Here is a 27,844-nt window from a genome sequence, read left to right as displayed (position 1 = left end):
TTTATGTGACCAACATAGATTAATTCAAGCATGTCCTTCTTTAAACAGCTCTCGAAACATCTTTCTAGCACAGTGATGCAGTTCGTAGTATCCAGTAAGGTGCCTTGCTTTTTCCAGCCAAGCTGCATTGCTTAGTCTCACTACACGTGTTACAATTCAACAGAACAAAATGCATAAAAGACTCCTGAATGCTTGCTATGCAGCAGCATGGGGAAGAAGCATGGACCCAGAAAGCACAAGGAAGGCTTTGTCTCAAATCAGATCATACCTTCAGTGCTTGTTTTTAACTGGAACATTGGATCACCCATTGCAAGTAAAGTCATGGCAGCTTCAGTGCTTCCATCATTAATTCCTGCAAAGTTGTTCACACATAGGTTAAAAGTCACAAGTATATTTATATTTTACTTACCTGTATTCAAAAAAACATTTGACACTATCATCAATACATCGCAGAATGCATTTTTAAATTGTTGCCATTTATGGATCAAGATACTCACTGACAGATGGCAATTCCCACTGAATTCAATATTCCCTGAAGGATATTACCTGAAGGAACTATATAGCCCATGGAGGACATAGTAGAACAGGCTTATCCTGGATCCTGTATTAGTAGCTGTTCCTGAAGGACTGTAACCAATGGGAAGGGCCCCATACCAGAGGAAATGTGTGAGGAGGAAGGTGTAGCAGGGGCAAAGTGTTAAGAACTGACCACAACCCCTGTCACCTCCTCCCAGGTAGGGTAGGGAGTGGCAAGTCAGGAGCGAAGGACTGATGCTGAGCCTGGGGAAGGGTAGGATGGCAGGGTGTGCCAGGATGATGTGTTTTAGTCTTTTTCTCTACTTCTAACCACCCACATCCACTTTTGATGGCAATAAAATAAATTATTTTTTCCTAAGTTGAGTCTGTTCTGGTAAGTGATCTCCCTGTCTATATCTCAACCCATATGCTTTTCCATTTTCTCCCACTGTTCAGTTGAGGAGGAAGATTGACAAAGTGGCTTGGTGTACATTTCACAGCCAACCCTGGTCAACCCACCCACCATAAATGGAAAAGAAAGAGGAACCAGTTTAATTGCATAAATCCTGTAATATAAGCTGTAAAAATATAACCTGTAATATAGCCTGTAAAATAACCTGTAGCATTAATCCATATCTCAGTTTAAATCCCTGTTTCCTGATCTCTACCCAAAATACATCCCTTCAGCTATAACTAACTGGTCGTATAAAACAAACCATTTCCATCCTCCAAAACAATTGTACTGAAGTAAATCAAAGGAGCATAGCAGACTTTCCCTTATTCAACTATGATGGTAACCCATTAAATTTTAATTTCTCTTCAGAAAGACTGACAATGTATTTAAATTTCAAAGTGAAATCTATTCTAAAAAACAATAGATCTGTAAGAGCAACATATCTCACATGGAAAGAATATTTTCTTCTGGAAGGCTGTGGTTACTCTTTCACTATACTAGCTTAACAGTCTAGGATATTAAAGTCAGAGACCATAGTGATGACAAAGCTATGAATCTACCTAATTTTTTATCACTTGGTCACACACCAGGTTAAGTTGTAAGCAAGCATTTCTAAAGTTTCCTCTTCTCCCACGTACAGCTAACTGCAGCATGGAAAGCACACATGGGACACAAAAAATGCACATTCTGACCCTGAGAAACAGAAGTTCGCAGTGCTTGGTTTATCTACTTGATAAAGAACAGTAAGAAAGCAAATTGTTTAAGTCTCCTCCAAAATATCCAAGCATGCAGCATTTCATGAGCATTTTTCCTACAATAAATGAACTTCCTGCAATAATAACTGCTTATTAGTAGCAATGGGGAAGACATGAACAAATTCATTTCATATCTACCTTTGTCCACTTCTGGATTTTCGTTTATGGTTGCTTCCTTAAATAAAAAAGAAAAAACACATCAAAGATATAAATAAAGATATAAAGATAATAGATATAAAGAGAAAAGATATAAAATGAGTCTGCAATTTTAATCTAATATAATCGTTAATTCTCTGCCCAAAGGTTACCCTGGCTTTAAAATTGTATTTTAAATACTGATAATATTTTACAGTTTTCCATTATCAGCAGGTCAAGGGAGGTGATTGTCCCCTGCTACTCTGCCCTTGTGAGGCCCCACTTAGAGTACAGCATCCAGGTCTGGGGCCCCCAGCACAAGAAGGATGCGGACCTGTTAAAGCGGATTCAGAGTAGGGCCACAAAGATGACCCAGGGGCTGGAGCTCCTCTCCTATGATGGAAGATTGAGAGAGTTGAGGCTGTTCAGCCTACAGAAGAGAAGGCTCCAGGGTGACCTCACTCCAACTTTTCAGTATGTGAAGGGAACTTAAAAAGATGGAGGCAGATAATGACAGAACAAGGGGGAATGTTTTTAAATTAAAAGAAGGGAGATTTAGATTAGAGTCTAGGAGGAAATTCTTCACACAGAGGGTGGTGAGGCACTGGAACAGGTTGCCCAGGGAGGCTGTGGATGCCCCGTCCCTGAAGGTGTTCAAGACTAGGTTGGATGAGGCCCTGGGGAACCTGATCCAGTGGCTGGCATCCCTGCCTACGGCCAACAGTTTGGAAATAGATTATCTTTGAGGTCCCTTCCAATCCAAGCCATTCTATGATTCTATGACATGACTCTATGGTGGTAGCCACATAGCTTTGTATCTACAATGAAATCAAACGAGACGTTCTTACAGTTGGTGAGGTGTTTGCTTTTTCCTCCCTCTGGATCACTGGCTGGACAGTTATATGAGAGAGAGTTTCTACATCTGTAGCCACCTGCACATCTGGGATATTCACAGATATATCCAGCTGTAAAAATAATTTGATAAACATTTCAGTTCATCAGCCCCAAAAGAAACTCTATCAAATGCCTTTGTTCTTTTATATAACGTATAGACTTAGCTGATATTGAACATCTAGTGAGATACCTCTCAAAAATCAAATGGGTTTTATTGGTTTTCTTACTTCTTCAGGTTTTAAGTATTCAGGGAAAAAAAATCAGTTCTACCTTTTTCTATGTAATATTTTCTAATGTAAGATTGGGGAATATACATGTACACACATACATATCATTTTACCTGTATTTTTTTTTCTCGTCTCTGGCACTATACTTATACTGAGAACCTCACACATTTCACAGTTTCAGAAACAAGAACTTGAAATTCGGCCGAGAGGTTACGGTACTGGCAGAGAAATTCTTATGAATATCACTGCTTAATCTACATAGTTTGCAAAGCTTCCACTTTTACTATTTTCCACTGAACTATTTAAATCTGCAAACAGCTGAGTCTTCAGGTATCTAACCATATCCAAGTATTCAAGACATCTGTGTGTTAAACCAGGTAACTTGATGACTATTCTCAAACCTAATATATTCCACATCATTGAAATGGAAATCTTTGATTCAGTAAAACTTTCCCTGAAACACCTTTGCTCTCCATTATTATTCTAGAGTTTCCCATAGTGTTTTGACTGAGCTTTAAATTCTCTTGCTGTTTCACCCTGAGCAAGAAATAACGTGATTAATTCAGGATGCAAAAAAGCAGGATTTCAACAGAAGAGAGGAAGAAGATTAGTAGTAGGAAGGAAAAGTGAGAATTGGAGTGAAAGAAAAGAAGCAGTAATGATGACCTGAAGGATGAATGGAACTGGTCGGATAAACAGATTTGCAAAAAGGCAAGAAAACATGAGATAGGCAAAAGTAATAAAATTACGCTAATCCGTAATTCATTTAAAACCAAATACCTGTGTCAACCAAACATCCCTGCCACTGTCAAAACTATTCTTAATGAAGTAAACTAAATTGGGATAAAACCACCACCAAGTAGTAGCAGGTATTAGAATAAAGGCTTCTGCTTGAACAATCAATACAAATGTACATACACAGAACACAGTTACATCATACCTCCTCCATGGTTTCCTCTATCTGAACGGGAACAGGTTCAGGAGATCGAAGACCAACAGGAACAAACACTGGAGCTTTGTTTACTTCCTCTGGTGCAAAACATTCATCCTCATCATCAGGCTCAAAGTCATCTGTCTCCTCCTCTTCCTCCTCTTGAGAAGCCCGTAGAGTCACTAAGGTTATCTTTGAACTTTTGTGTTCCTTTCCAGGTTTCTTCCTGTGAGCAGTTTTCGTACTTTTGCCTCTAGTAACACTCTGCTTAACTTCTTGTCTTTGATTCCCCTTCTCACAGCAATCAGCATCACATTCAGAAGCAAGAGATGAAGCAGTTCGTCGCTCCAAGCCATGCTTTGGTAGTGCTGTCTGTTTCGATGACCTCCTAGACTGCCTTCTAGAGCACAGAACAAGAACATGTTTAAAAAATAATGAAGTCTAAGACTTCTCCCCTCCTGTTCCCCTCCCCCCAAAAAGCACCTTAAATAAAAACAAGCTCAATTAATAGAAAAGGATCACAGTTTCAGAGTGCTGAAAAGTTGCATAATGAAGTTTACAAGATACACAATTCTTTCATTAGAAACAGATATATTAATTTCATTTTCAGCGACTTGGAAGTTGTGTGCTTTTTAAATAGGAACATTTCTAGTTCTCTGTTGCTAATACTGCACTAGGAAACCTAAACTGAAATTTTAGTTATCTAATGCCTAGAAAGTAAAACTGTTAGATGATAACTAATTATCTGTTCTTAATTCTTAGACAGTAATCCTTTGCATCAGCTAGTTACTGTTTCCATCCTCAAAATGATGGATGTGACCACTTTAGGAACCAAAAGTAATTCCAAATTCCCCCCCGCCCCAGAACAGCTTCTATTGTCAGCTGGTGGGGAAAGGAAACAAAATACTAGCAAATGGAACTTCCAGTGGTTTTTCCTTCAGCAAATCCCATGGTCCCTTTTTCCCCAGGATGGGTCATCCTCTTTTAAAATCAGGAATTTCTGTTGAGATCAAGGTAGACCCTGGAGTAGGTTGGTGGGTGTGCTGGCTATGCTCATTTAATGAGTGTGCAGACAGGGTAAAAAGGAATCTGACATGATTCAGATGGAAAACAGAAGTACTGATATCCTGCACGTATTCCCTCTTCCCCCTATCTTCCTCACCTCCTCATTTTCTCTCTCACACACTTCAAAACTATGGCTACTAATCAAGGTCTAAAGCCAAAAAAAAAAATCAGTTTAGATTACAAGCTGAAATCAGCTGTTTTACCTTGTAAGATCGTCTGAATTTTTTTGCTGAGATGTAGAAGGTTGAAAGTCATCTTTTTCTACTTGGTTCTCACTCTCTGATGACACCTCTGGAGACTGGAATCTACTATTCTGCCTGATTCTTTTACAGGATGCTTCTTCAATAGAGTCTATAAAATCATGTTTTCCTGTAGCCTCTGGGAAGGATGCTGCTTCCACTAAGTTACTAGAGCTCTGCTGAACAGAAGAGACAATCGCTATCATATTAATTGCCACATATTTTTAAACTGGTTTTGGTAACAGCATATTTAATAAACAAAGGTTGAAGTTCTTGAACCTATGCTCAGCTGTAGCCTGATAGTTTAGGATGTCTTTTTTTTCTTCATTGCTTAAAGTAGAATTGTCATTAGATTGTGTTATCTATGATGCCTGAATTTCCCACTGGTACTAAATAGCATACCAAGTCCGTGCTCATCTTATCACAAGCAGCAAAACTTCAACTGGAAAGATGAATTACTTTACGTTTTCTGAAACTACTTATTTATTTTAGAGAACAACATGAGGGAAGGAAAAGTTATTTTGTCTGCCCTGGGAACCAACTGGGAAGAAAAAACTACTGCAGAATGGAGTTTAAGTGTTATTCAATCACACACAGAAATATACCCTAAGCAATATTCTATTAAGCAGGATTACATCAAGGCTCTTTCTTTTTCCTCTGTAGGAACTGTAGTTTCAGGAAACCCAGAACTTTGCTCACTTACAGTGTTTCCTTTCACAAAGTTTCTACATGTATCTATTCTCACAAAAACAGCTACTTGGGATGGAATACAATTGTCACTTAAAAACAGTACACAATTCTGCTCAAAATGCGTAATTTTTTAAAAACACATTAGTAAGTATAGTTCCATCAATTATGGGTACTTGGCTAAAATAAATGAGAGATTTTAGTGATCTGTCCCAAAAACAAGAATCACCAGATAAACTTGATTCACTTACTGCAACTTGTAACAGAAAAGGAAACAATCTGGGCTAGCTCAGGACTAGAGAGAATTCAAGTAGAACAAAGTCTGAATATGTTGTTCGCCTATGTATCAACTTAAAAAGTTGATCCATGCTACTAAAAAATATGGATTTTAGGTAGCATTTGATATTAGAAAGCTGCCTTAAAATATATTGCTCAAAGAATAACAAACATTAAATTTATTCACAACAGCATTAGTAACTATTTATGATAAGGCAAACTTCTGCATATAAACTGCAAAACTTAAGACAATAGTTCCACAGCTTTTAGATTTTAAGCCCATTAATTCAGCATCATTTCCAATGGTGAATTACAAAACCGAAAGTATCTCCTTTAACCTTTCATAGACATATACTGGATTCCTGTCATCTATGAGTTCTAAGAATACAAGAGCTGAGGTATAAACTGGTTCAAAACTCTCATGATCAGTACTTACCATTGATACATCTGTTTTTTCTAACAATAAATACTCTTCTGAATTTCTTATCTTGACATTGTTCTCATCTCTTCTACTTTCTTCAGGATGACCTCTTTTTCTCTGAACTCTCATTAGGTTTGGCTGTGGGTTCGTGAGTGGTTCCCTTGCTTCATGCAAAGGTTTTGTATCACACTGTTTACTTTCTTCTCCAGAACTTAAATTAACACTAGACCTACAAAAATATTTTTCAACTGTTAGTTCTCATCATTATAAAACACATTCTATGATATTGTGTCATTATCAAATATTTAGAACATACAGCCAGAAATGAATTTAAGTATTCTGCATTTTTATTTACTTATTCTGATTTGACTAAGGGAATAAAAAACAATGAAAAAATGATATAACTTGCTTTTCTGCAGTAGTGGACCTTTCTGTTTATTTTTAGAAAAACCTTTCAGGTAGGAAACATCATTAAGATGTTAGGTAAAGTTTCAGCTACACTACCATAGGCTCCCCACATCAACCAACTATAGGAACGCTATCTGCATGAATTCCAGTGCTCAAGGTACTACTGCTTTTAAATAGGATAAAATTCTCACATCTCTTCAAGCACATTCAAATCAGTAAGACAGAAACCTTGAGCTTTTAAACATACTTTTAAGCAAGGTAGAAAAGGGAATCCTTTTTAGATCCAGGGAACTACCAGCTGGTCTGCCTCACCTCAGTTCCTGGCGAAGTGATGTAACAACTAATTCTGGAAAACATTTATGGGCATATGAATGACAAGAAGCTGACTTGGAGAATTTAGCATGGATTCACAGCAGGGAAGTCATACTTGACCAACCGGACAACCTTCTATGATAAGCAGATGATATTGTCTACCACGACTTCAGCAAGGCTTCCAATACTTCTTCCCTAATATCCTCATAAAAAGACTGGTAAGTTATGGGCTGGATGAGCAGACGAGGAGATGCCCTGAAAACTGGCTGAATGGCTGGGCCCTGCAAGCAGTGATCAGTGGCACAGTTTCAGTGGAGGCCAGTAACTAAGACTGGATCTCAGGGGTCAACAGAGGGTCCAGCCCAGCTTATCATCTCTGAATGATGCAGAAGAGCCTACCCTCAGCGAAACTGCAGATGACACAAAACTGGGAGGAGTGCCTGATATATCAAAGGGTCATGCTGCCATCCAGACAGACCTCAACACACTGCAGAAGTGGGCTGACAGGATTCACATGAAGGTCAGTAAAGGAAAGCTCCACCTAGGGAGGAACAACAGCCAGTACGGGCTGGGGTCCCACCCACCTGGAAAGTAGCTTGGCAGGGAAGGACCTGGGGGTTCTGGTGATCACTAAGTTGAGCATGAGCCAGTGATGTGCTCTTCCTGCAAAGGCCCATGGCATCTTTGGCTGCATTAGGTGACATATTGCCATCAGCTGGAGGGAGGTGATCTTTCCCTCACTCAGCACTGTTGATGCCACAGCTGGAGTGCTGGGTTCAGTTCTGAGCTTTGCAGTACAAGAGAGACATAGACTTACTGGAAAGAGCCCAACAAATGGCCACGAAGATGACAAAAATCAGTCTCCTTTCAGTGGTGTCTAGTCATAGAACAAGAGACAAACGGGACAAACTGAAACGCAGGAGTTTCCCTCTGAACATCAGGGAACACTTCCATACTGTGAGGGTGCCTGAGCACTGGCACAGGCTGCCTGGAGATGCTGTAGAGTCTCCCTCCTTTTGGATTTGGATCTTTAAAAGCCATCTGGACATGGTCCTGGGCCACCTGCTCCATGTGGCCCTGTTTGAGCTGGGAGGTTGGACCACACTGCCTCCAGAGGTTCCTGCCAAGCTCAGCCATTCTGTGATTCTGCAAAATTCCCCCCATCACAGAAGCAAAAAAGACAAACAAATCCCTTGTCTTGTGAACACTTGCATAAAGACTGTGGGATATGATTTCAGAGAATAGAAAAATGAACTCATGCAAGGTTGCTCCATATCAGTAAATAGTGAGCAAAAGATGTAACTCAATTGTTAAATGAATGTTTGTGAATGGCACTATCTGCTTTCTATGCCACATACATAAAAAGCATCCCTCCTAAAGGATCATGTCACTGCGCATAACTGCATGAATTTCTCTGCCTGAAAAAAAAAAATTGAAGAGACTAAGAATACATCGAAGACAACAAGCCCATCAATGTTCTCATTTATAAGTAAGGGCAAGTTGCGCTGCAGTCTTCAAGGATCCACATGTGTACTGCACTGCACCTAAGAGGGTATTAGTAAGAAATTGAGACAGAAACTCTACTTGCTCAAACTCCCACTTGTGAAATACCTTCTTATAAGGAAAATTGCCTTGAGAACAAATCTGCTAAAAACTCTTAAATCACGTAAGAATGCCACCTAGTGACCTTCACAGCTTATAGCATCTAAGACCTAACAGCTCAGAGCCTGCACTTCAAAAATTCAAGTGTTGAATGGAAACGAGTGGAAAAACACACCAGCTTTTTAAAGAACATTTTATTTTATCAACAGGGATTTTTACCTTTTGGTGGAATCTTGAATGTTCCCTATAGGATGTGTAATTAGATGTTGCTCTCCCTTGCTGTGGCAATTCGGTGATTTTTTAGGGGAATAGAGTGTTTCTGACCACAGAGTTTTTGGATTCATGTCTAGACTGTCATCCTTGGCCAAATTACCCACAAACAACAGTCTTTCCATGTCATCCTTAAAATTGGAAAAAAAAATATATATATTAATACAAAATAGATCAACTGTAAAATAAAGCATTGCAAGTTATGATCCAGACAATTTGAGACAAAATTTTGAAAGTTTTTAAGCAAACAGTTTATGGCATACATCACTGCTCCTTGTTTGTTTAAAGGAGATATTTAATAAAACATATACTAGAATCAATAGTCTTTCATAAGCAACCACCAAGGGGATCAGAAGAAACCCAGCAAAAGGAGCATGTGCTACAGGTAAACATTTACAATGTACATGACTGAATTTTCAAAGTTTAAAGGACAAGCAGGACAGGTCTTTAAATTTGGTAACAGAAGCCCACATATTATGTGGCATTAATACATAATTTAAAAAAAAAAAACCTCTTGTAACAGCACAAGTATGAAACAAGAATGTAATTCTCACCGTTCCAAAATTAATTTATAGGTTTAAAACAGCTTATTCAGATGCCTCAAAAACAGCTGGTGCAAAGACAAGCATCAGAAAGTATAGTAAGAAATATCTGGACAGAATTCTCACGTTTAAGGAAAGAGTTTCCTCAGAGTCTTCTGCTACAGGAAGATTTTTTCCTTTATTTGCTTCTTCCTCAATTGGAGCAGCAAGATTGTGTGCCACTGGAGATTCTCTTTCACTGTATGTTCTTCCTAGGTTTGGTCTGGCCCTCTGAAATCGATTCCTTATGAGCTGTGCTGATTTCAGAGCACCCAGCTTGCCTTCTTGGGAAGTGGATTGTTCAGCACTAGTGTATTTAAACAAATTTTTTAGAAAATAAATAGCATTGCTTGACTTTGGTTGGGGAGGGAAAATAGCATTTTTGCATTCATTAAGTTTTGAATCAACACAAAAGTATTAGAAATTCTAATACATTGTATCCTACTTAAAATCAAGAAAATATTTTGTCAAGCAAATTTCTCATTTTTGGTTCTGGTTAACATGTAAGGAAGAGTAACAAGACTTATCAATACATTTTCAATACCAAGAAATTTGTGTTGCTAAGCATACCAACAAAGATTCTACATGCTAACACATGCTTAAACCCATAATTTATCAAGAATGACAGTAAAATAGGACAGCAGATTGAGATCAATAAAAGACAAATATAATATTTTCCAAAATTTATCTGTTATGTGTATGACCACTGTACATGGAATACAAACCCAGTAAAAGAAAAGCTTCATCAAAAGAGCCACAAGATCAAGTACTTGCCAGATAGCCAATGACAAGTAGTTCATCTTAATTAAAGAGTACTCTGAAAACATGGGACAAAGCTGCCTGTAGGCATTGAAACCTAAGCATCACAGAAAGTCAGCTCAAAATGAACAAAAGAATTGACTCTTGCAAAAGTGTCTTATTATGCAACAAATAAAAACTTTTCACATGTGATTTTTGCTAAACTCTAATCTCACCTGCTTTGTTCATGCAGTATGTTTTCAGAAATACACGGCACCTGAGGCGCTTCCTTCAGTGTCTGTTCCTCATTGCTCAATACATTTGCTTGATGTAATACAGCTTCATTTTCACCCTTTGATTTGCAGTAAAAATAAAAACATTATGCAACGTAGCACAAAGAAAAAAGGAGAATCAAACAAGGTTTTAAAACAGAAGTGCATTTATAAAAATACTAACTACATGTACATCTCTGCATTAATTTCCCAGTTTGAATCAAAAAAAAAAAAGAAAAAAGAAATCATGCTGTTTATAGGGAGTAATCTTCCTGAGCACGTAATGCAATTTCTAGGCAAGTGGGAACATAGCTCTTTTCAGTCCTGTGCTACCTACAGTTAGGCTCGTAAACACTATCAATAGCACTCAAACAAGTGGGTAGCACTCTTCTATTTAGCATTCAATCAACTCTATCATACAAGGCATGAGGGAAAAAAAAAATACTTCTGCAAATGGAAAAACCTTTGAAATTTAGATGCTCTCACATACGATACAGATACATCCAACATACCACAACATAACCTCAGTTTCTGAAGGGTTCGTTAGTTTTAATTCTGTATTTGCCACACTGGTTCCACAAAGAAACTGCTCAAACACATCCATCATCTCTCCAAGTCTGAGACAGGTTCATTAGTATAGAAAAGCATCAGACCAGCTATGAATCTGCGCATTTGTGCAGGACAAAGCAGATGTACATGCATGGTTCACAGGCCACAGAGGTCTAGAATAGACCAAGCCAAACCACAAGCAACTCTCTCAGCTGGGAGTGATATACTACCGTGGCACCGAAACAAGGGCAGTGTGCTCATGCTCTGCTCTGGGAATACAGCACACAAGCATTCCAAGCTAGCTCTGCATGGGTTCAAGAATAAAAAGAGCTACAACCACTCCAAAAAAAATGAGTCACTCTTATAAAGCTTAGCTACGTTTGAGATTTAAGTAGAGTCTACAAAGAGACAGCCATGACATGATTCATGTGCAACCCACAAAATGAATACAGAGAGTTGATGCTATATTGGCTGTCAAGGATTTCAGTACCTTTAACAGTGCCTTGTAAAGTGTCTGTGAGACACACAGTGTATGTAAATATGACTATTTACCTGTGTAAAGTAGAGAAGTGTCAGGCACTATAATGGTGAAGCTGAAGTTTACAAAACTAATAAAACCTTAACTCACTCTTACAGAAAAATAGCTATACTCTGCCTTCTCTTGATGCTTTCTGGATTCCTCAACACAAATTTTAATAATCTAAACAGAAAAGATGAAATGAGCAATAAAAACCTATTTTTATATAGAAGAAACTTTTATTCTATTTACCTAAATGTGCATAAACCTTTTTTTTTTTTTTATCATGTAGTCTAAGCAAAGTAAGATCTCAGTTTTCAGAAGACATTAATACTACAAGTTGTAGACTTCACTGATCTCGTACCTACAAAACCTCAGCATATGATGGTTTGGGGAATTACTTTCTTATCATATGGTCTCTCTGCCTCAGAGAATGCAACTTAAATGTTTTAATACAGCTTCAGAAGATAGAACATGCAACTTGGAGCCACATTTTTGAAAGCAAAGTAATTATTCTTCCCAGACGTACCATGGCAGACACAGGACTGGTAGACTCATCTTTTTGCAGTTCCAACTCGTCTGCTTCAGACTTGTTCTGCCCTTCATTATCTTCTGATATCTGTAACTCCTTCTTTCCACCAGCTCTTCCCAATTTTGGCCTGTACCTCTGGAATCGGGCCCTCACAAACTGGACAGGTTGAAGAAGTGTTTGTTTACTTTCTTCTTGAGCTGTATTTTTTCTATCAATAAGTCATATAGAAATAAAAAAAAATTCTGAAACTTAATACAAAAGCATGTCATTAAAAACACAGGTTAATTAAATTAACATACAGAACACAGCTTAGTTTTTAAAAGACATCACATAAACGTAAAGTTCTGTTGAGTGTAAGTTATGCACACAAACCTTTGTTTCAGCAAAAATTTCAAACCATTCATCTCCTAATTTCTTCCACAACAGAATTAAGAATTAATGCCTTGTAATTCCTCTATACTCACAAGCAGTAAGGTAAAAGAGTGCACCTACAAGAGAAGGGATGAATGCCTAAAAAAAAGATTTTACCAGGAAGGCGAGACTGTTGACAACTCATCTGAATTGTCTCTATGCCGATGCACACAGCATGGGAGACAAACAGGAGCTGATAGATACTGTCCATCTGGAAAGCTACAGTCTGATCACCATCACTGAAATCCTGTTGGTTTCATACCTTGTGGTATGAATACCATGAATGGTAAGAATAGTGGGATACTGCCTAGGAAGAAGGAAATGCAGACAGTGAAAGTAGGGACAAACACACTGAAAAGAATACTAGGATACTGCCCAGGAATGTAGGAATCAGATCAGGTAAGCTGAAGCTCAGCTAGAGCTAAACTTGGCAAGGGACGAGAACAACAGTAAGAAGGGGTTTTTATAGGGACATCAGTCAGAAAAGAAACACAATAGAAATCGTACCCCTTCTGATGAACCTGGGAATCAATCTGACATGGGAAAGGCTGAGGTGCTCCACTTTATCTCAGTTTTCAGTGACAACTGCTCTTTTCACATCTCCCAAGTCCCTGAAACTTAAGCCAGGGTCTGGGGGAATGAAGTCCCACCCATCACAGATCTGGTTCAAGACCACCTGAGGAAGCTGGATGTCCATGGGACATAAGATGAGATGTATCCCAGGGTCCTGAGGGAAATGCCAGATGAACTGGCTAAGCCACTCCTCGTCACATTTGAAAAGTCATGGCACTAAGTCCCCAGTGACTGGAAAAAGGGAAACATCACATCCATTTAAAAAATAAAAATAATAATTAAAAAAAAAAAAGGTATGAAAGAAGACACTGGGAACTACCAACCAGTCAGCCTCACCTTTATGCCTGGTAGGATCACTGAGCAGATCCTCCTGGAAGCTATGTGAAGACATGTTGAATACAGGGAAGTGGTAAGACAGTCAACATGGCTTCACAAAAGGCAAATTATGCCTCACTTACCTAGTGGCCTTCTACAATGGAGTGACTGCACTGGACAATAAAGTAAGAGCAACTGATGTCATCTACCTTGATATCTGTAATGCCTTTGATACAGTCCCCAACACCCTTGCCTCTAAACACAAAAGATAAAGATTTGATGCATGGACTATTAGATGGATTGGCTGGATGCACGTATCCAAAGACCTGCCATCAACAGCTTAATATCCAAATGGAAACCAGTAACAAGCATTGTCCCTTAAAAGATCATACTGGGAGCAATAACACTTAATATCTTCGTTAATGACACAGACAGTGGGATTGAGCGTACGCTCAGCAAGTCTGCAGACAACACCAGGTGAGTGGTGCAGCTGATCCCCTAGAAGGATAGGGATGACATCCACAGGGACCTGGACATGCTAAAGTGGGCCCACGTAAACCTCATGGAGTTCAACAAAGCCAAGTCCAAGGTTCTGCACCTGGGTCAGGGCAATCCTCACTATCTGTACAGAGTTAGGGCTGAATTGATTGAGAACAGCCCCATGGAGAAGAAATTGGGGATGAGAAATTGGATATGAGCCAGCAATGTGCACTTGCAGCCAAGAAAACCAACTGTATCCTGGGCTGCATTAAGAGGCATGGCCAGCAAGTTGAGGAAGATAATTATCCCCCTCTGCACAGCTCTAGTGAGACCCCACCTGGAGCACTGAACCCAGTTCTAGGACCCAAAGCAAAAGACATGGACCTGTTGGAGTCAGTAATCCCTTAATGGAAGGCCACAAAGGTGAATCAAAGGGCTGGAGCACCTCTCCTATGGAGAAAGACAGTTCTAGGGTTGTTTCTAGGGTTGTTCAGCCTGTAAAAGATTCTTGGGAGATCTTTCAACATTTAAAGTGGAGCTTGTAACAGAGAAAGACTTTACCAAGGTCTGTAATGATAGAACATGTATTAACAGTTTTAAACTAAAAGAGAGGAGCTTTAGATTAGATATTAAAAAGAAATTCTTTACTATGATGGTGGTTAGATACAGAAACAGGTTGTCCAGAGAAGCTGTGGATGCTCCATCCATAAAAGTGTTCAAATACCACACTGGATGAGGCTTTGAGCAACCTGATTTAGTGGACGATGACTCTGCCAATGGCAGGGCAGTTAGAACAAGACAATCCTGAAAGGTCCATTCCAACTCAAACCATTCTATGATCCTAAAATTAATGCTCATTAATTTAATACTTAGAATACCAATAACTGGAGTTTTAATATAACTAGTGTTGATACTATGAGAGCTGACACCTCATTCAGTATTTTTATTAGACTTTATTTGCCAATTAGAAATCCATCAGCACAATGATTTCCTTTTAAAATGCCTGTGTTTTAAATGAAGAATGAAACTGACTAGCTACGCCCTTACCCAACAGTAGTAGTTGAGGTCCCATCTTTTTCTACAGGTAGGTAAGACTTCAATTCACCATCCTCTGATCTTGAAAGTGTCTGTGGGGACTTACAACTTTGCCTCTCAGAAGCATCCAGAGGGCCAAATGACTTTTCCTTTCCTAAGGATTCCAATGATTGCAGGACTTCACGTTTTCCAGCTTTCTGGAAGAAAAAAAAAAAAAAACACAAATGAAAAAGTCAAGATATAAAACCAAAAATAAGGTATGTTATGTTGTCCATAAAGTTCTGTGCTAATCACTCCCCAAAGTGTTTCCTGTCAAATTAGGCCACCTTCATCTAATTGCTCACTGGTAACCTCCCAGGCTTTCCAAGAACACATATTTGTCTCTTAAAATACCTTGAAATCTAGATTTCTTCTTTGCCATCTTTTATTAGCACTTTTATTTCCCTAACATCTCTACAAATCCAAGTCAAAAAGATATCTGTACATATAACAGGAAATACAGAATGGATTGTACGTGTTCCTCACACGTGTTGCTCAAGTACAGCAGTTTTCACATACAAAATCCTAACTTTAGAAAAAAGATTATTTCTGAAAAGATTAATCTGTGTTGTTTTGTTTTTAAATCATCAGATGTTTCTTTCAGTTCCATAAACTCAAAAGTTGAAATCCAACTAAAAGGGGGAAAAAGAAAAGCCTTACATCTGTGTCAGGCAGGCTACCACATTCACCATCACACTGCATCAAACTTTCTTCTTTGTTATTATGCTTCTGTGATACATCTTTATTTACATCGAGTACTTCCTTTCTACTAGTTATTGTTCTTAAATTTGGCTTTGGTCTTTGGAATCGACTCCTCAGTAGCCGTGCTGATGAAGCACCATTTTTTTCCTCTTGCTTCTCAGGACCAGACTCCCTGTGAAAGCAAAAAGAACAACAGTCAAAGGCATGGGACAGCACTAGTTCTCCAAATCATATGTTACATACTCGTATGCAGTTTTGTCCACTGCAGTAGCCAAATAAAACACAGTAATTTTCTCAGAGCAACAGCAAAGTTATCAACATTGTGAAAAAAGAACATATCAAACACACAAAAGAAACACGTTGCTTCTTTTTTTTTACTTATCTTTGCTGACCTATTTATAAGATACAGGACTTTGATGTTTGATTTCAGAACAACTGCAACTTCCAGTCACACTCTAAGAGGAACGTAAGTATTTTAAAAATTCCTTTCTTTGTCTCATCATGGCCAGAACTACACAATAGATTTCTTTATTTATTATTTTCTACAGACAGCTTAATAGGAAACCAAGCCCTACACTTGGGGATTTAGGTAAGGATACGGGTATGTACTGGTAGAACCAACATGGAGAAGATAAGCACAGGAATTCAGTAACGTTTAGATATTTATTTGAAAACTAGAATCACCATGACTTCTTGGATTTTGTTTTGTTTAAGTATAGTATAATCCTGATTAAAAGCAAGTTTTATATCTGTGACAAGGTATTTGATTCTGGAGTTGAATGTAAAAGCATGGAATGCCTAGAGATATTGATGGCTTTGAACTATCCCTTTACTCCGTTTAAAAAATAACCTTACCCTGCATTGAAATCTGAAACAACTTTCATGTCATCTGAAGATCCCTTTTCACTTTCACAGCCTCCAGCTTCTGAGGACTTTTCTTGGGAGCACTGCCTTGTACGTAATGAGTTCAACTCAGAATCTGCTGAAACATCCCTTTCTAACATCACGATGCATGGCTGTAGGTCTTCGTGAACCATCACATCCTATGGGGAATAAAAGTTTCACTCAATTAAGGAAAAAAATTTGGCCAACCTCTGCTTTAGAAGGGCAGGAGGACAAAAGGTTATTTTTCAGTAGCTCTTACAAAAATGCTCTAAAAGATCCCTCACTTCCCGTGCATTCAACTAAAACCACTTTATACTTTAAAAATTAAAAATGTTATTTTTCTGTATACTTTCCACCTGAAATGGTCTCTTTTCCAAGACCATGCTTTCTATACACACTTCTCTTTTCACAGCTGTATCACCCATAACACAACAATGTGGGATACAATCTCTCTCTCCATGGAAAACAGAATCTAAATGCAGGAGTTAGAAAATTCTATGACAATTCAGTTTATCCTGAAATAATTTGTTATACAAATGCCAGGCTTACAACTTAAGCAGTATGCACCTAGATATTTATTACTAAAAGCTTCTGTTTGGGCCCCCACTAAAACCTATGCAGTATATGCAGCTGTTCAAGAAACTTACACTTTTGAGGCACGAACCACTGTCTTCATCTCTATGGTGTATCACACCCTTTTCTACTTCTCCATTTTCAGCTTTCTCCTCTTCAGCATCTTTTTCATGTGATCGGTCATCTTTCCGTGCAACAGTTCTGCCTAGATTTGGTTTTGGTCTCTGCATTCGGCCTCTCTTTAGAGGTGTTGGTTTCAGCACACTCAGTTTGCTGTCTTCTTGTGAACAGGTTATTTCATTAGACCTGGAAAAATATATAAGATCTGTAAGTATCTAAGACATTTAAAATTGTAAGAGTTCCAAAGAAATGATATTTTCATTTTTTCAAGCATTTATTAAGACACACTTTCTTAAAAGTGGAGCTATGTATTCCTAAGTTCATGAAACAACGAAGTTAGAAGTGTCTGTCTTAGACTGAAAAAGTACTTGAGAAGTAAGAATTCATGCTTGCATTGTTCTTTGTCTTTCCCCACTGAAAACAGAATACCATGCTAGACAGTTTCTTGACCCATAATGGCTCTTCTTATATTCTTTTGTATCTGGTTTAGGGGCAAATGCACCTAGTTTAATGAAGGGTATGACATGTTTAAATCATAAACATTCCATAATCTTACTGACATAATATATTCTTTGAGTTATTTATATCAGATGCACCTACAACTACCAGATGCTTCTATGCATTTACACCCCGAGAGCCAAGTTATATAGCAAGAATATCGAGAAAGAATAATGATGAAAGAAGCAACCGATGAATTATTTTTCTACCTGATTAAACCCAGTTCACCTGTCCTCCACACTGCTATTTTCCCCTTTACGATGTAGTAGAAAAAGCTTTTTGTATTTTTCAATCTCTTATAAAACACATTTCTCCTCTTACACTATAGCTGTAATTTCTCCACTGAACAGAAATAAAGGAAATACTTCTTAATTTACCTTCACATAAAATTGTCCACACTAGACTTTTTCCCCCCTTGTGAAAGACACCTAACACTTTAGATGCTGGACTGTGTCCAAAGAAGGGCAAGGAAGCTGGTGAGGGGTCTGGAGAATACATCTTACAAGGAGTAGCTGAGGGAGCTGGGATTGTTCAGTCTAAAGAAGAGGAGGCTCAGGGGCAACCTTATCACTCTCTACAGGAACCTTAAAGGAGGCTGTAGTGAGGTGGGGGTTGGTCTATTCTCTCACTTGCCTGGTGACAGGATGAGGGGGAAAGGGCTGAAGTTGCACCAGGGGATGTTTAGGTTGGATATTAGAAGAACTTCTTTTCTGAAAGGGTTGTTAGGCATTGGAACAGGCTGCCCAGGGAAGTGGTTGAGTCACCATCTCCGGAGGTCTTTAGAAGACATTTAGATAGCTAGACATTTTAGACAGCTTAGTGATATGGTTTAGTGGAGGACTGGTTAGTGTTAGCTCATAGGTTGGACTAGGTGATCTTAGAGGTCTCTACATGATTCTGTGATTTAAGAACAACACTTTAAGAATAAGCACTGATTAGTATTGTTTAAATACTCAGTTTCTGCCGCTGAAATGGTACTTCAGTATTAAAGCTATTAAAGAAAGCTTGTTATAGTTTTTAAAGGACTAGCTTTCCTTTTTTTTTTTTTTTGCATTCATCATGATTGATGTTTCATTTAAAAGAACTGCTTTATACACAAAAATGGTTAATTCATTTCATGCATAAAGAAAAAAAGTTTCCCTCAATTTCTATCTCATTGCAGAAATTTCTCAAGAAACTTCTACAACTACCATACTATGTAATATTACCAGACATGAGAAGTACAGCAAGTTGTTGGAAAGTAACACATTGGTGGTTTGTTCGTTTGTTTTTTTCATTTTTCACATACTTACTGAGACACTGTCTCCACGATTTTATCATCTTTTTCTGCAGCTTCTCCGCTGGTAGTATCAGACCTATTACTTTGGTCAATATTCTGAATAGAAATAGAACATTAAAACATTAATTATTTTCCATTAGGTAATGCTGCACTTAATAATAGATCAGGTAACTATCCTTAACAGGATGCAAAATGGGTTTCTCATGACAGATACGGACTCTTACACACTACATTTCACACAGTCAGAAAGGTGCAGTAAAATCTAGTTCAGACAAACAAAGCTGTGTTTGCTGTAGGACATGAGAGATTACTGGCATATACTATTTATGTGACAATCTCCCAGCTAAGCTGAGGTCCCTACACAGTAATCGTAGTCACTACTGGTTAAGTAAGTGCTGATTCCTGGTCATATTCAGAAAAAGAAAAAAAAAGAAGTTAAAAATAAAAAAAAAAAAGAAGAATGTTGCCCAACAGGTTCCTAGCTAACATATTATTTCCAGTTATCTTACTCCACAAAGTACCTTTTTAGTTCCCTCCTCAGACTCTGGATGAGACATTTTATCATTTCCTGAACTGTTCTCAGGCTCTTTCCTTCCAGATGCTCTTGTAACATTAGGTTTAAATCTCTGTCGACATCCTCTAACTCTTGTCATTCCAATTACAGTTTTCTCAGGCTCTCTGCACAAAGGATTCAAAACAATGAAATTTATTCTTATATTCAAATATTCAAGCCTTATATTCAATGAGTTGTGCAACTTTCTTCACTGGGAGTCAATATTACACTGAGTTGTCTTTAGAAGGATTTGTATACAATTATGCAAGTTCCTTCACATTAGTACCAAGCTATATTCAGTCTTAAGGGTGTGGAAACTTCATTTATCTAATTATTGAAAAGATATGAAGTTATCACACAAGTGAGGAACCCAAATAGACTACATGCCACTCCTGCTCCGGCAAGTGTCAGAAATGGAGCCATGAACCGGTAGATGGGGTGGGAGGATAGCCAAGCCATTGTTATCACCTTTTTTTCCACCCAAATTCCAAATAACATTTGTACTTTATAAAGTAATACTTTCTGCAATTTCCCAGAAAAGCAGCATGTATCTTCTACTGTAGTACCACTACTGGAATCATCCAAGAAAATGCCAAAGTTGATTTTAAGATTCATATTAAGTTTTTGACTTCACTGTTGTCTTTTTATAACAGCACTATGCAGAATGAAGTAACAATTATGGACAGTTAATACTAATGAAACCGGAAAAGTGATCTCAATACTTACTCAGATTTCGTATCCAAATCCATATTCTCCAATTCTGTGACTTCATCTCTGTTTCTTCTACTGTCTTGCTCAGAGCCCTGTAATTAAGGCAAGAGGTGTGGTTTAACTCAGCCACTCACATTCCCCCAAGAGGGATGGAGGGGAAGAAAATCGCAAGGGTAAAAGTTAAGAAACTCACAGGTTGACATACAGCTTCATGCATCAAAAAAATAAACAAAAGAAAATCAAAACCAAGAAAAAACAAGGGATGCAAAACTCAACTGTCCAGCACTAATGCACAGGCAGTCCCTCCACAGCAGCAGCCCTGGCAAACACCTCCCAGCACTTTGATGCTGAGCACAATGTCCTGCGGTATGGGATGTCTATTTGGTCAGCTGGGGTCATCTGTCTTGGTTATGTCCCTCCCAGCTTCTCATGCACCTCTAGCCTACTTTATAGCAGATAGTTCAATAAACAGAAAAGCCCTTGACTCTGTATAAGCAGTGCTCAGCAATAACTAAAACATTCATCAGCACTATTTTCATTACAAATCCAAAAATAGAACACTACACAAGCTATTATGAAGAAAATTAACGCGGTCCCAAATAAAAAAAAAAAAAAAAAAAAAAAAAAAAAAGCAAGAAATCTTGGTCAAATGCATAGATAGATACCTCAGAGGTAGTTCTCAGAATTTTACGCACTACACTGCAGTTTGTCTACAGGATCAGCACTGATCAAAATGGATACAGCAACAAGTGCATAGCATATTAAGGAACATTTCTCTTTCTGACCTTTTCAGCTGTGTTCACAAGTTTTGGAGAGGAAGTCTCGGCCTCCATTTTCTCTTGGTTTGCTGCTTCTTTCTTTCCTGAGGATCTTGTGAAATTGGGTTTAGGTCTTTGCAAGTGTCCTCTCTCTGCTGGCTTTTCAGTTTTACTTAAGACATAAAAAGGCATAGTTTATATTACTATTACTAAAACACTACATGGTCCAAGATGTACTTTAAGAGCAGTACAAACTGCATTGGTAGTACCAATAAACTGAAAAAAACTGTAATAGCAGAAAAATATAATATACATTACTACTTTAAGCACAGAATCTCAAATAAACCTTAATACCTTTGATGGCCTTCAGTGCAATCTACTTAAAAATACTTGAAGGAAGCATTTCTTGATTCTCAATAAATAGGAATAATTCTTTTAGGGATTCACAGTTGACACCAGTGTGAACAGGCTTACTGAATTCAACAGAGACAACAAGTCTGCTCCAAAGTACAGCAGATCTATTTGACATACAAAATTTGCTAATCCCTTTTTCTGTCCCTCTATCCCCTTTCAAAGCTACCCTGCTCAAGAACTATGAACTGCTATTGACAAACTCTGTCCTACTGCTGAGTACCATACACTGTTGAAGAATGGGGTACATGTATCAATCTCTGTATCCTATTAACTATTGCAATACAGAATCTCAGGATTCAGATGCTACTTGCCAGAGCCCTACAGATGAGTGATAATCTTCAGATTGGAAACTACTACTTTTTCTTATCCTCTTCCCAGGACAGGGTAAATGAAACTTTGATCGCCTTTAGAAATGAGTTGCCCATCTGTAAGCTAACAGCAGAAGCATGAAACTTTCATATTGAAAAGAGTTTCTACCTTAGCATAAACTAGTAGACCATCTCAAAATCAACTTTAAAGAATTATACCATTGATTATTACATCTCTGATCATATAGAATGGAAACTTTGAGCACAGAGTTGTTTAAACATCACTGCTCAGTTACATAGATAAGTACAGGAAATAGTCACAAAGATTAACCTCATAAAGGAGTGCAGCTGAAACAGAGCGGGGTACCTTCTGGAAAGGTATGTCTCAGCTTACACTCTCGAATTCCAAAGAGCAAAAATTTCCAGTCAGGAACGTTTCAATATAGCACACGGGCTGTGTGCAGCTAATAAGCTCTGATGGCCATATGCCACTTTCAGAGAACACAGTGAAGTCCTTTTTCAAGATCAACTTTCCCAACAAAGGCTCACCCATAAAATCACAACATTTCTTCAGAAAAGTTTCTTGCTGTTATTCAGTGTAGAGGGACTAGCTTTTTTCTAAGCTCAGTTAATCCTCTCTCATGTCCAAACATTACGTTTTAGTCAAAGCATCATTTGCTCCTCAGCAATCAGAATTTCTATCAAAAAAAACTTCCCTGAATATGAAAAAATATCATCACAATCTACTATGTTGTTGAACCTACTCCAGTGAAACAATTATACCCAAATGAAGTTGTCGTGGTTTAACCCGGCTGGCAGCTAAACACCACGCAGCCGTTCGCTCACCCTCCCCCCTCCCTCTCTGGGACGGGGGAGAGAAATGGAAAGTGAAGCCCGTGAGTTGAGATAAAGACAGTTTAATAAGACAGGAAAATAATAATAATAATAATAATACAATGATGATAATAGTACTACTAATAATAATATGTACAAACAAGTGATGCACAATGCAATTGCTCACCACCCGCTGACCGATGCCCAGCTTAACCCCGAGCAGTCTGGCTCCCTCCCCCCGGCTAGCCACCCCTATATATTGTTTAGCACGACGTCAGATGGTATGGAATACCCCTTTGGCTAGTTCGGGTCACCTGTCCTGGGTCTGTCCCCTCCCAGCTCTTACTGCACCCCCAGCCTGCCTGTTGGCAGGACAGAGCAAAAGGCTGAGGTGTCCTTGGCTTGGTATAAGCACTGCTCTGCAACAATTAAAACATCGGGGTGTTATCAGCACTCTTCTCATCCTAAGCCAAAACACAGCATTCCACCAGCTACTAGGAAGAAAATTAATTCTGTTCTAACTGAAACCAGGACAGAAGTCAATACAGGTTTAGCACAAGTACCCCCACAAGTTAATCTAATTCTACTTACATTTTTTCAGGCAGAGAATCACTTTCTGATGCACTCTGCTCTTCCCCTGGTCTATGTAAGTCATGTGTGTCTTCATTCTAAGTAAGAAGAAAAATAAATGGTGTGGAAATTGATAAACATGAAGAACTCTTTGCTGTAAGTTAACAACAAGAAGAAACGCTCACAAAGTAACTTCATCTTTTAACTGAATGAAGCTGATAACAGACTCCTTAGGCAATATCGGTTAGTAGCAAGTTTCCAGGTCTAGTATGAAACCAGTTTCCCAAAGAATATGGACCATAACTTGGGGGTGGGGGGGAAGAGGGGGATGTGACAAGAGCAAACTAATCCCAATTACAGTGAAGTTTTTACAGAACCTATCTACAGAATTAAGATAAAAATCTGCTGCATGCAAACACTATTTCTCTACTTTATTCATTTCTTTAATCATATTGATAGAATTACATTTCACACATTACTAGTTGGTTATTTCTAATTTTAGATCTCTGTTCACATTACTTGTAAAGAAAATCAACCACAGCAGGCCAAGCCAGTTAGAACTGACAATCGAGATCTTTCAAAATCATTTACTTTTACCTTTTCACATGCCAAACAGCATAAGTAATTGGACAGAGAGCTGAGCTTAGCTACATTGGCTACTATGTACCATATGATAGACAGATGTATATAAAGAATTGCCCTGTTCAGTTCACTGATTTTTATAAATATCATTCCAACTAGTATCAGGAGATTGCATTGTTCTAACATTCCCAACCATGGGTATTTACTGTTTGTGAAGATTGTAAGCAGTTAGTTTTCCACTATGACGAAGACATTGCTTTAGGAAACAGAATCTAAAAGGCCAAAGCAGGAATGATTTGCCCTTAGGTAAACACTAATACTTCAAATTTCCTAATCTCTCACTGTAAAGTTGAGTCGTAAGATTGTTCTTTGTCCTAGAAAGACAAAGAAAAATTAATTAATTTGCTCAAATACAAGTCTTCAAACAGTATATTAAGTTACAAAACCAACGTAACTGCACAAGGATAGAATGATTATCAGAGGAACAGAATAGTCTCTACATAAGGAGAAGTGTAAGGTTAAGACTCTCCAGCTTGAAAAAAAATAATGCTGAACAGTGGAAAAAAATGGTTTTATAAAACAAGAATAGCTTGAAGATGATGAACAGGAACATAATAATGGATGCAATGCATATTATGATATAATAAATCATATCATAATAAATAATTTATTATAATAAATTTATAATAAATTATATCATAATAAAGGGTGCAATGCATTAAGCTACATGCATGAAGCTTAAAGCAATCTGAAGAGTATGCTTTTTTTTTTTTTTTTCTCTAAGTTAATAATTAAAGTAAGGAAGTCTCAGCTGTACAATGTAGTTGACAACAAATGTAAAGGAAAATGCAAAAAAAAGCTGCCAAATAAATCATGAATAGAAGCCCCACTAAAGGCTATGAAAAAAAGTCAGATGCAATCTCAGGAAGTTTCTAAACTGATGGAACTGACTACAGCATACCTGAAGAAAGACCACTTAATTTTAGTCCAGTTTCTTATCTTTTCTGGAATACCTCAAACCAGGCAGTACCAGCAGGTGAAAGTTTAGACAGGTTTCCATTCTGAGGCAGCGCAAACAATGCAATGATCATCCTGCTCAGCTGCCAGTGTTCCACTAGCAAGCAACGGAAAATTGCTCTAAAGCAGTACATCATTACTTTTGATGTTGTACTACTTTAATTTTGAATAAACAAAGCGTTCAGCTTTTTTAATTGTCTGCAAGGTAAGGCAGGCATGAGCACTGTACTCTCTGAACGAGTTTAGTATAACAGCCCATTACAGCTAATAACACTGAAAATATTTAGATTTTGGTGTTGTTCTCAAGCTTGTTGCCTTTTTCACTCCTGATGGTAAAAGCATGACAAAAAAAAAAAAACACAACCAAAAAGTAACTTTGAATTATATAAACACTTAACAAGAAAGACAAAGATTTTAAGAAGTTAGAATTTCACAAAAATAAAAATACCATTGTTTCTCTAGTTTCTTCAGATTGTCTTTCTTCATTTCTAATCCTTGAAACTGGCAAATTTGAAAGCTGGATTTCCTGTGATATATCATCTGGGATATTTAGAGTTCCCAGCTGAGCAGATTCTGTTTCAAGTATAACATCATTGCTATCTTGAAAACTGAAATCAATAAAAGCACAATAAAAACCACAACATTAGTGTACTCTGATAAAAAGCTAGTTTTGTTTACAGACAGATCAAATTCCACATAAAAATTTATATTTACAGCAGTATGCAATTTTGATATTTAATAATTATATTTTTCAGAGAATCTGAAAAATTGTAGTGATATTCCCATGATGTGAGCTTTAAAACAACTTTTGTACTTTTTCAATGCAAGATGTTAAAATCTCACCTGAGTATTCTAGACTAGATAGTTTTACAAACAGACTTTACTGATATAAACACTGTATGCAGACGATTTTTTCCCTCATCTTCTGTAACTATGCTGAGCTCAAGGACAAATACTGTTCTTTCATGTACTTCCAATGAGGAATTAAAGCACATAAAAGTTTCTGGGAAACTGTATAAAATAACAAAACAATTACAGTGTGACTATACAGAGCAGTTATAGAGCATATAAAATGATCAAGTAGTACTAACAGCTTCATAATGACTTTTTCAATTTACTGCTTTCATATCAAAGTTTAACAAAACAATTTTTTTTTTGTTTGTTTTTTGTTTTTTTTTCTAGTAAAAGAATACCCAAGATTGAAAACAAAAGCCCGCCTCTGCCAAAGTTCAACACTAAAATCCAAGCAGCCTTCCTTTTCCACAACAACAACAACAATATATATTAAAAATAGAAAAAAATTCCAGGTGTGCAGTAACAATACCTAACAACATTACCAAGCAGCGTTTTAAGAGAAATTATTAGAGGTGAGGATAATCCAACAGGCTTCATGAACATCCATTCCTTATCACCTCATGATGAAAGGAGTTTTAGATAGAACTTTGGTATTAACGTAAATTTATTTTCCAAGGACAGTGCATCAGGGTAGAGAATATATTGACCATGTAAACCTAAAACTAAAAAACTAAAAGCTGCTTACCCAGCACTGTCCTTAGAATCTAAAAAACTGTCCATTTTCTGCTACTTAATGTGACAGTAAGAACAAATTTTAAAAATTATTACAAAAAAATAAAACTACATTACAACTAAAAACTTCAAATCACTTTTTATTTTTCCTAAGCTTTCCACTACAAACATTACCTGCATAAACTGAGATCACTTTCCCTCTCTGTTATGTCATCCACTGGTAAACAGGACTGCAATCTCTCCTCCTCTTTAGCAGGAGGACCATCTTGTTTTTCTTCAATAACAGTGTCCAATTCTTCTCTGCAGGTAATACGATCATCAGTGTTTGTATCGCATCCCATTTTTTTTCCTGCTAGTAAAAAAGAATTAAATAAATGTGGACATTCTGGGCAGCAGCTTAAGAATTTCAGTTCTTGTATCCTAGCTACTGTGAAGCAAGTGTTAATTTAAGACAAGAAAAAAATCCCAGCAGAGCATGACTACCAGTTATTATGATTTAAGAAAAATGTTGTCACCTAAAATATATTTAGTCTAGATTTGGTGTCTAGATTTAAAGTGCTTTTGCCTCTTACTTTTCTTATAGGATTTCCTTTCCTCTTCAATTTCTGAAGGGACAGCCAGCTGTTCTGGAACACTGTCCACTTCCTCTTCAGGATCATCCTTTCTCTTCCTTTTTTTTCTCTTCTTCGCAAGTGCTGGCTCTAATGCAACCTGTTCTTCAGCCTGTTCCGAAATGCCCAAGGACTCTTCATTTTCCTTCTCAGCCGTAACAGCATCTGCTTCTGTTTCTGCATCAGAAATTCTGGCCTTCTGAAGATCATCTTGATCATCAAGAGTTTCTGTGCTGGCAGCTTTTGCTACTGAGACAATGTGGTTCCCAGTTAATACATCAGTAGAATATTAGGAGTCATACATTTTAAAGCTATTCTCACTAGTAATATTTTGTGAATTCATACTTCAGTGTCAATATCTTACCAGAAAACAGAAACGCTTCAGCATAGATTTACTTCAACACTAAACACAAAACACATTCTGTAGAGGGGACAACACTTCCACAAGTATAAAGGCAATAAAGAATACACTTAACAAATTTTCTTGTTCCTATATTTTTGACCAGGTTACGTATTCATTTTTGAGTCCAGTAAAAACGGATATTGTTATTCCTAAGCAGAATTTTTGTATCTCCGTAGAAAGAAGTAATAATGGTTACAGAAACTATGTCAAGAAAATGTAATTTTGATCAACAGATGTACTGTGATTAATAATTCCTGTTTTCCAT

At 37.6% G+C, this 27,844-nt stretch overlaps 1 protein-coding gene across 5 annotated transcripts in view; it reads right to left on the bottom strand.

The window, feature by feature from the left end:
- BDP1 (BDP1 general transcription factor IIIB subunit) overlaps positions 1 to 27,844 on the bottom strand; it is a 57,898-nt gene that overhangs the window by 15,881 nt on the left and 14,173 nt on the right. Inside the window, exons 10-31 of one of the 5 annotated variants that reach the window (XM_084305070.1) lie at positions 27,138 to 27,425; positions 26,740 to 26,917; positions 25,487 to 25,646; positions 23,461 to 23,537; positions 21,341 to 21,485; positions 20,571 to 20,647; positions 19,813 to 19,969; positions 19,305 to 19,387; positions 17,469 to 17,700; positions 16,792 to 16,979; positions 15,895 to 16,108; positions 15,208 to 15,392; positions 12,379 to 12,589; positions 10,748 to 10,863; positions 9,861 to 10,080; positions 9,142 to 9,323; positions 6,616 to 6,829; positions 5,181 to 5,395; positions 3,922 to 4,312; positions 2,709 to 2,825; positions 1,864 to 1,900; positions 269 to 352 (exon numbers count right to left, since the gene is read on the bottom strand). In XM_084305070.1, the coding sequence (XP_084161196.1) occupies positions 269 to 352; positions 1,864 to 1,900; positions 2,709 to 2,825; positions 3,922 to 4,312; positions 5,181 to 5,395; positions 6,616 to 6,829; positions 9,142 to 9,323; positions 9,861 to 10,080; positions 10,748 to 10,863; positions 12,379 to 12,589; positions 15,208 to 15,392; positions 15,895 to 16,108; positions 16,792 to 16,979; positions 17,469 to 17,700; positions 19,305 to 19,387; positions 19,813 to 19,969; positions 20,571 to 20,647; positions 21,341 to 21,485; positions 23,461 to 23,537; positions 25,487 to 25,646; positions 26,740 to 26,917; positions 27,138 to 27,425 (3,771 nt within the window). The remainder of the gene's footprint in view (positions 1 to 268; positions 353 to 1,863; positions 1,901 to 2,708; positions 2,826 to 3,921; positions 4,313 to 5,180; positions 5,396 to 6,615; positions 6,830 to 9,141; positions 9,324 to 9,860; positions 10,081 to 10,747; positions 10,864 to 12,378; positions 12,590 to 15,207; positions 15,393 to 15,894; positions 16,109 to 16,791; positions 16,980 to 17,468; positions 17,701 to 19,304; positions 19,388 to 19,812; positions 19,970 to 20,570; positions 20,648 to 21,340; positions 21,486 to 23,460; positions 23,538 to 25,486; positions 25,647 to 26,739; positions 26,918 to 27,137; positions 27,426 to 27,844) is intronic. The other 4 variants (XM_084305073.1, XM_084305072.1, XM_084305071.1 and 1 more) reach the window with 4 other exon arrangements.

The sequence above is a fragment of the Netta rufina genome (assembly GCF_964035555.1).
Source record: "Netta rufina genome assembly, chromosome: Z".
NCBI lineage: Eukaryota > Metazoa > Chordata > Aves > Anseriformes > Anatidae > Netta > Netta rufina.
This window is presented reverse-complemented; position numbering and strand designations above follow the sequence as displayed.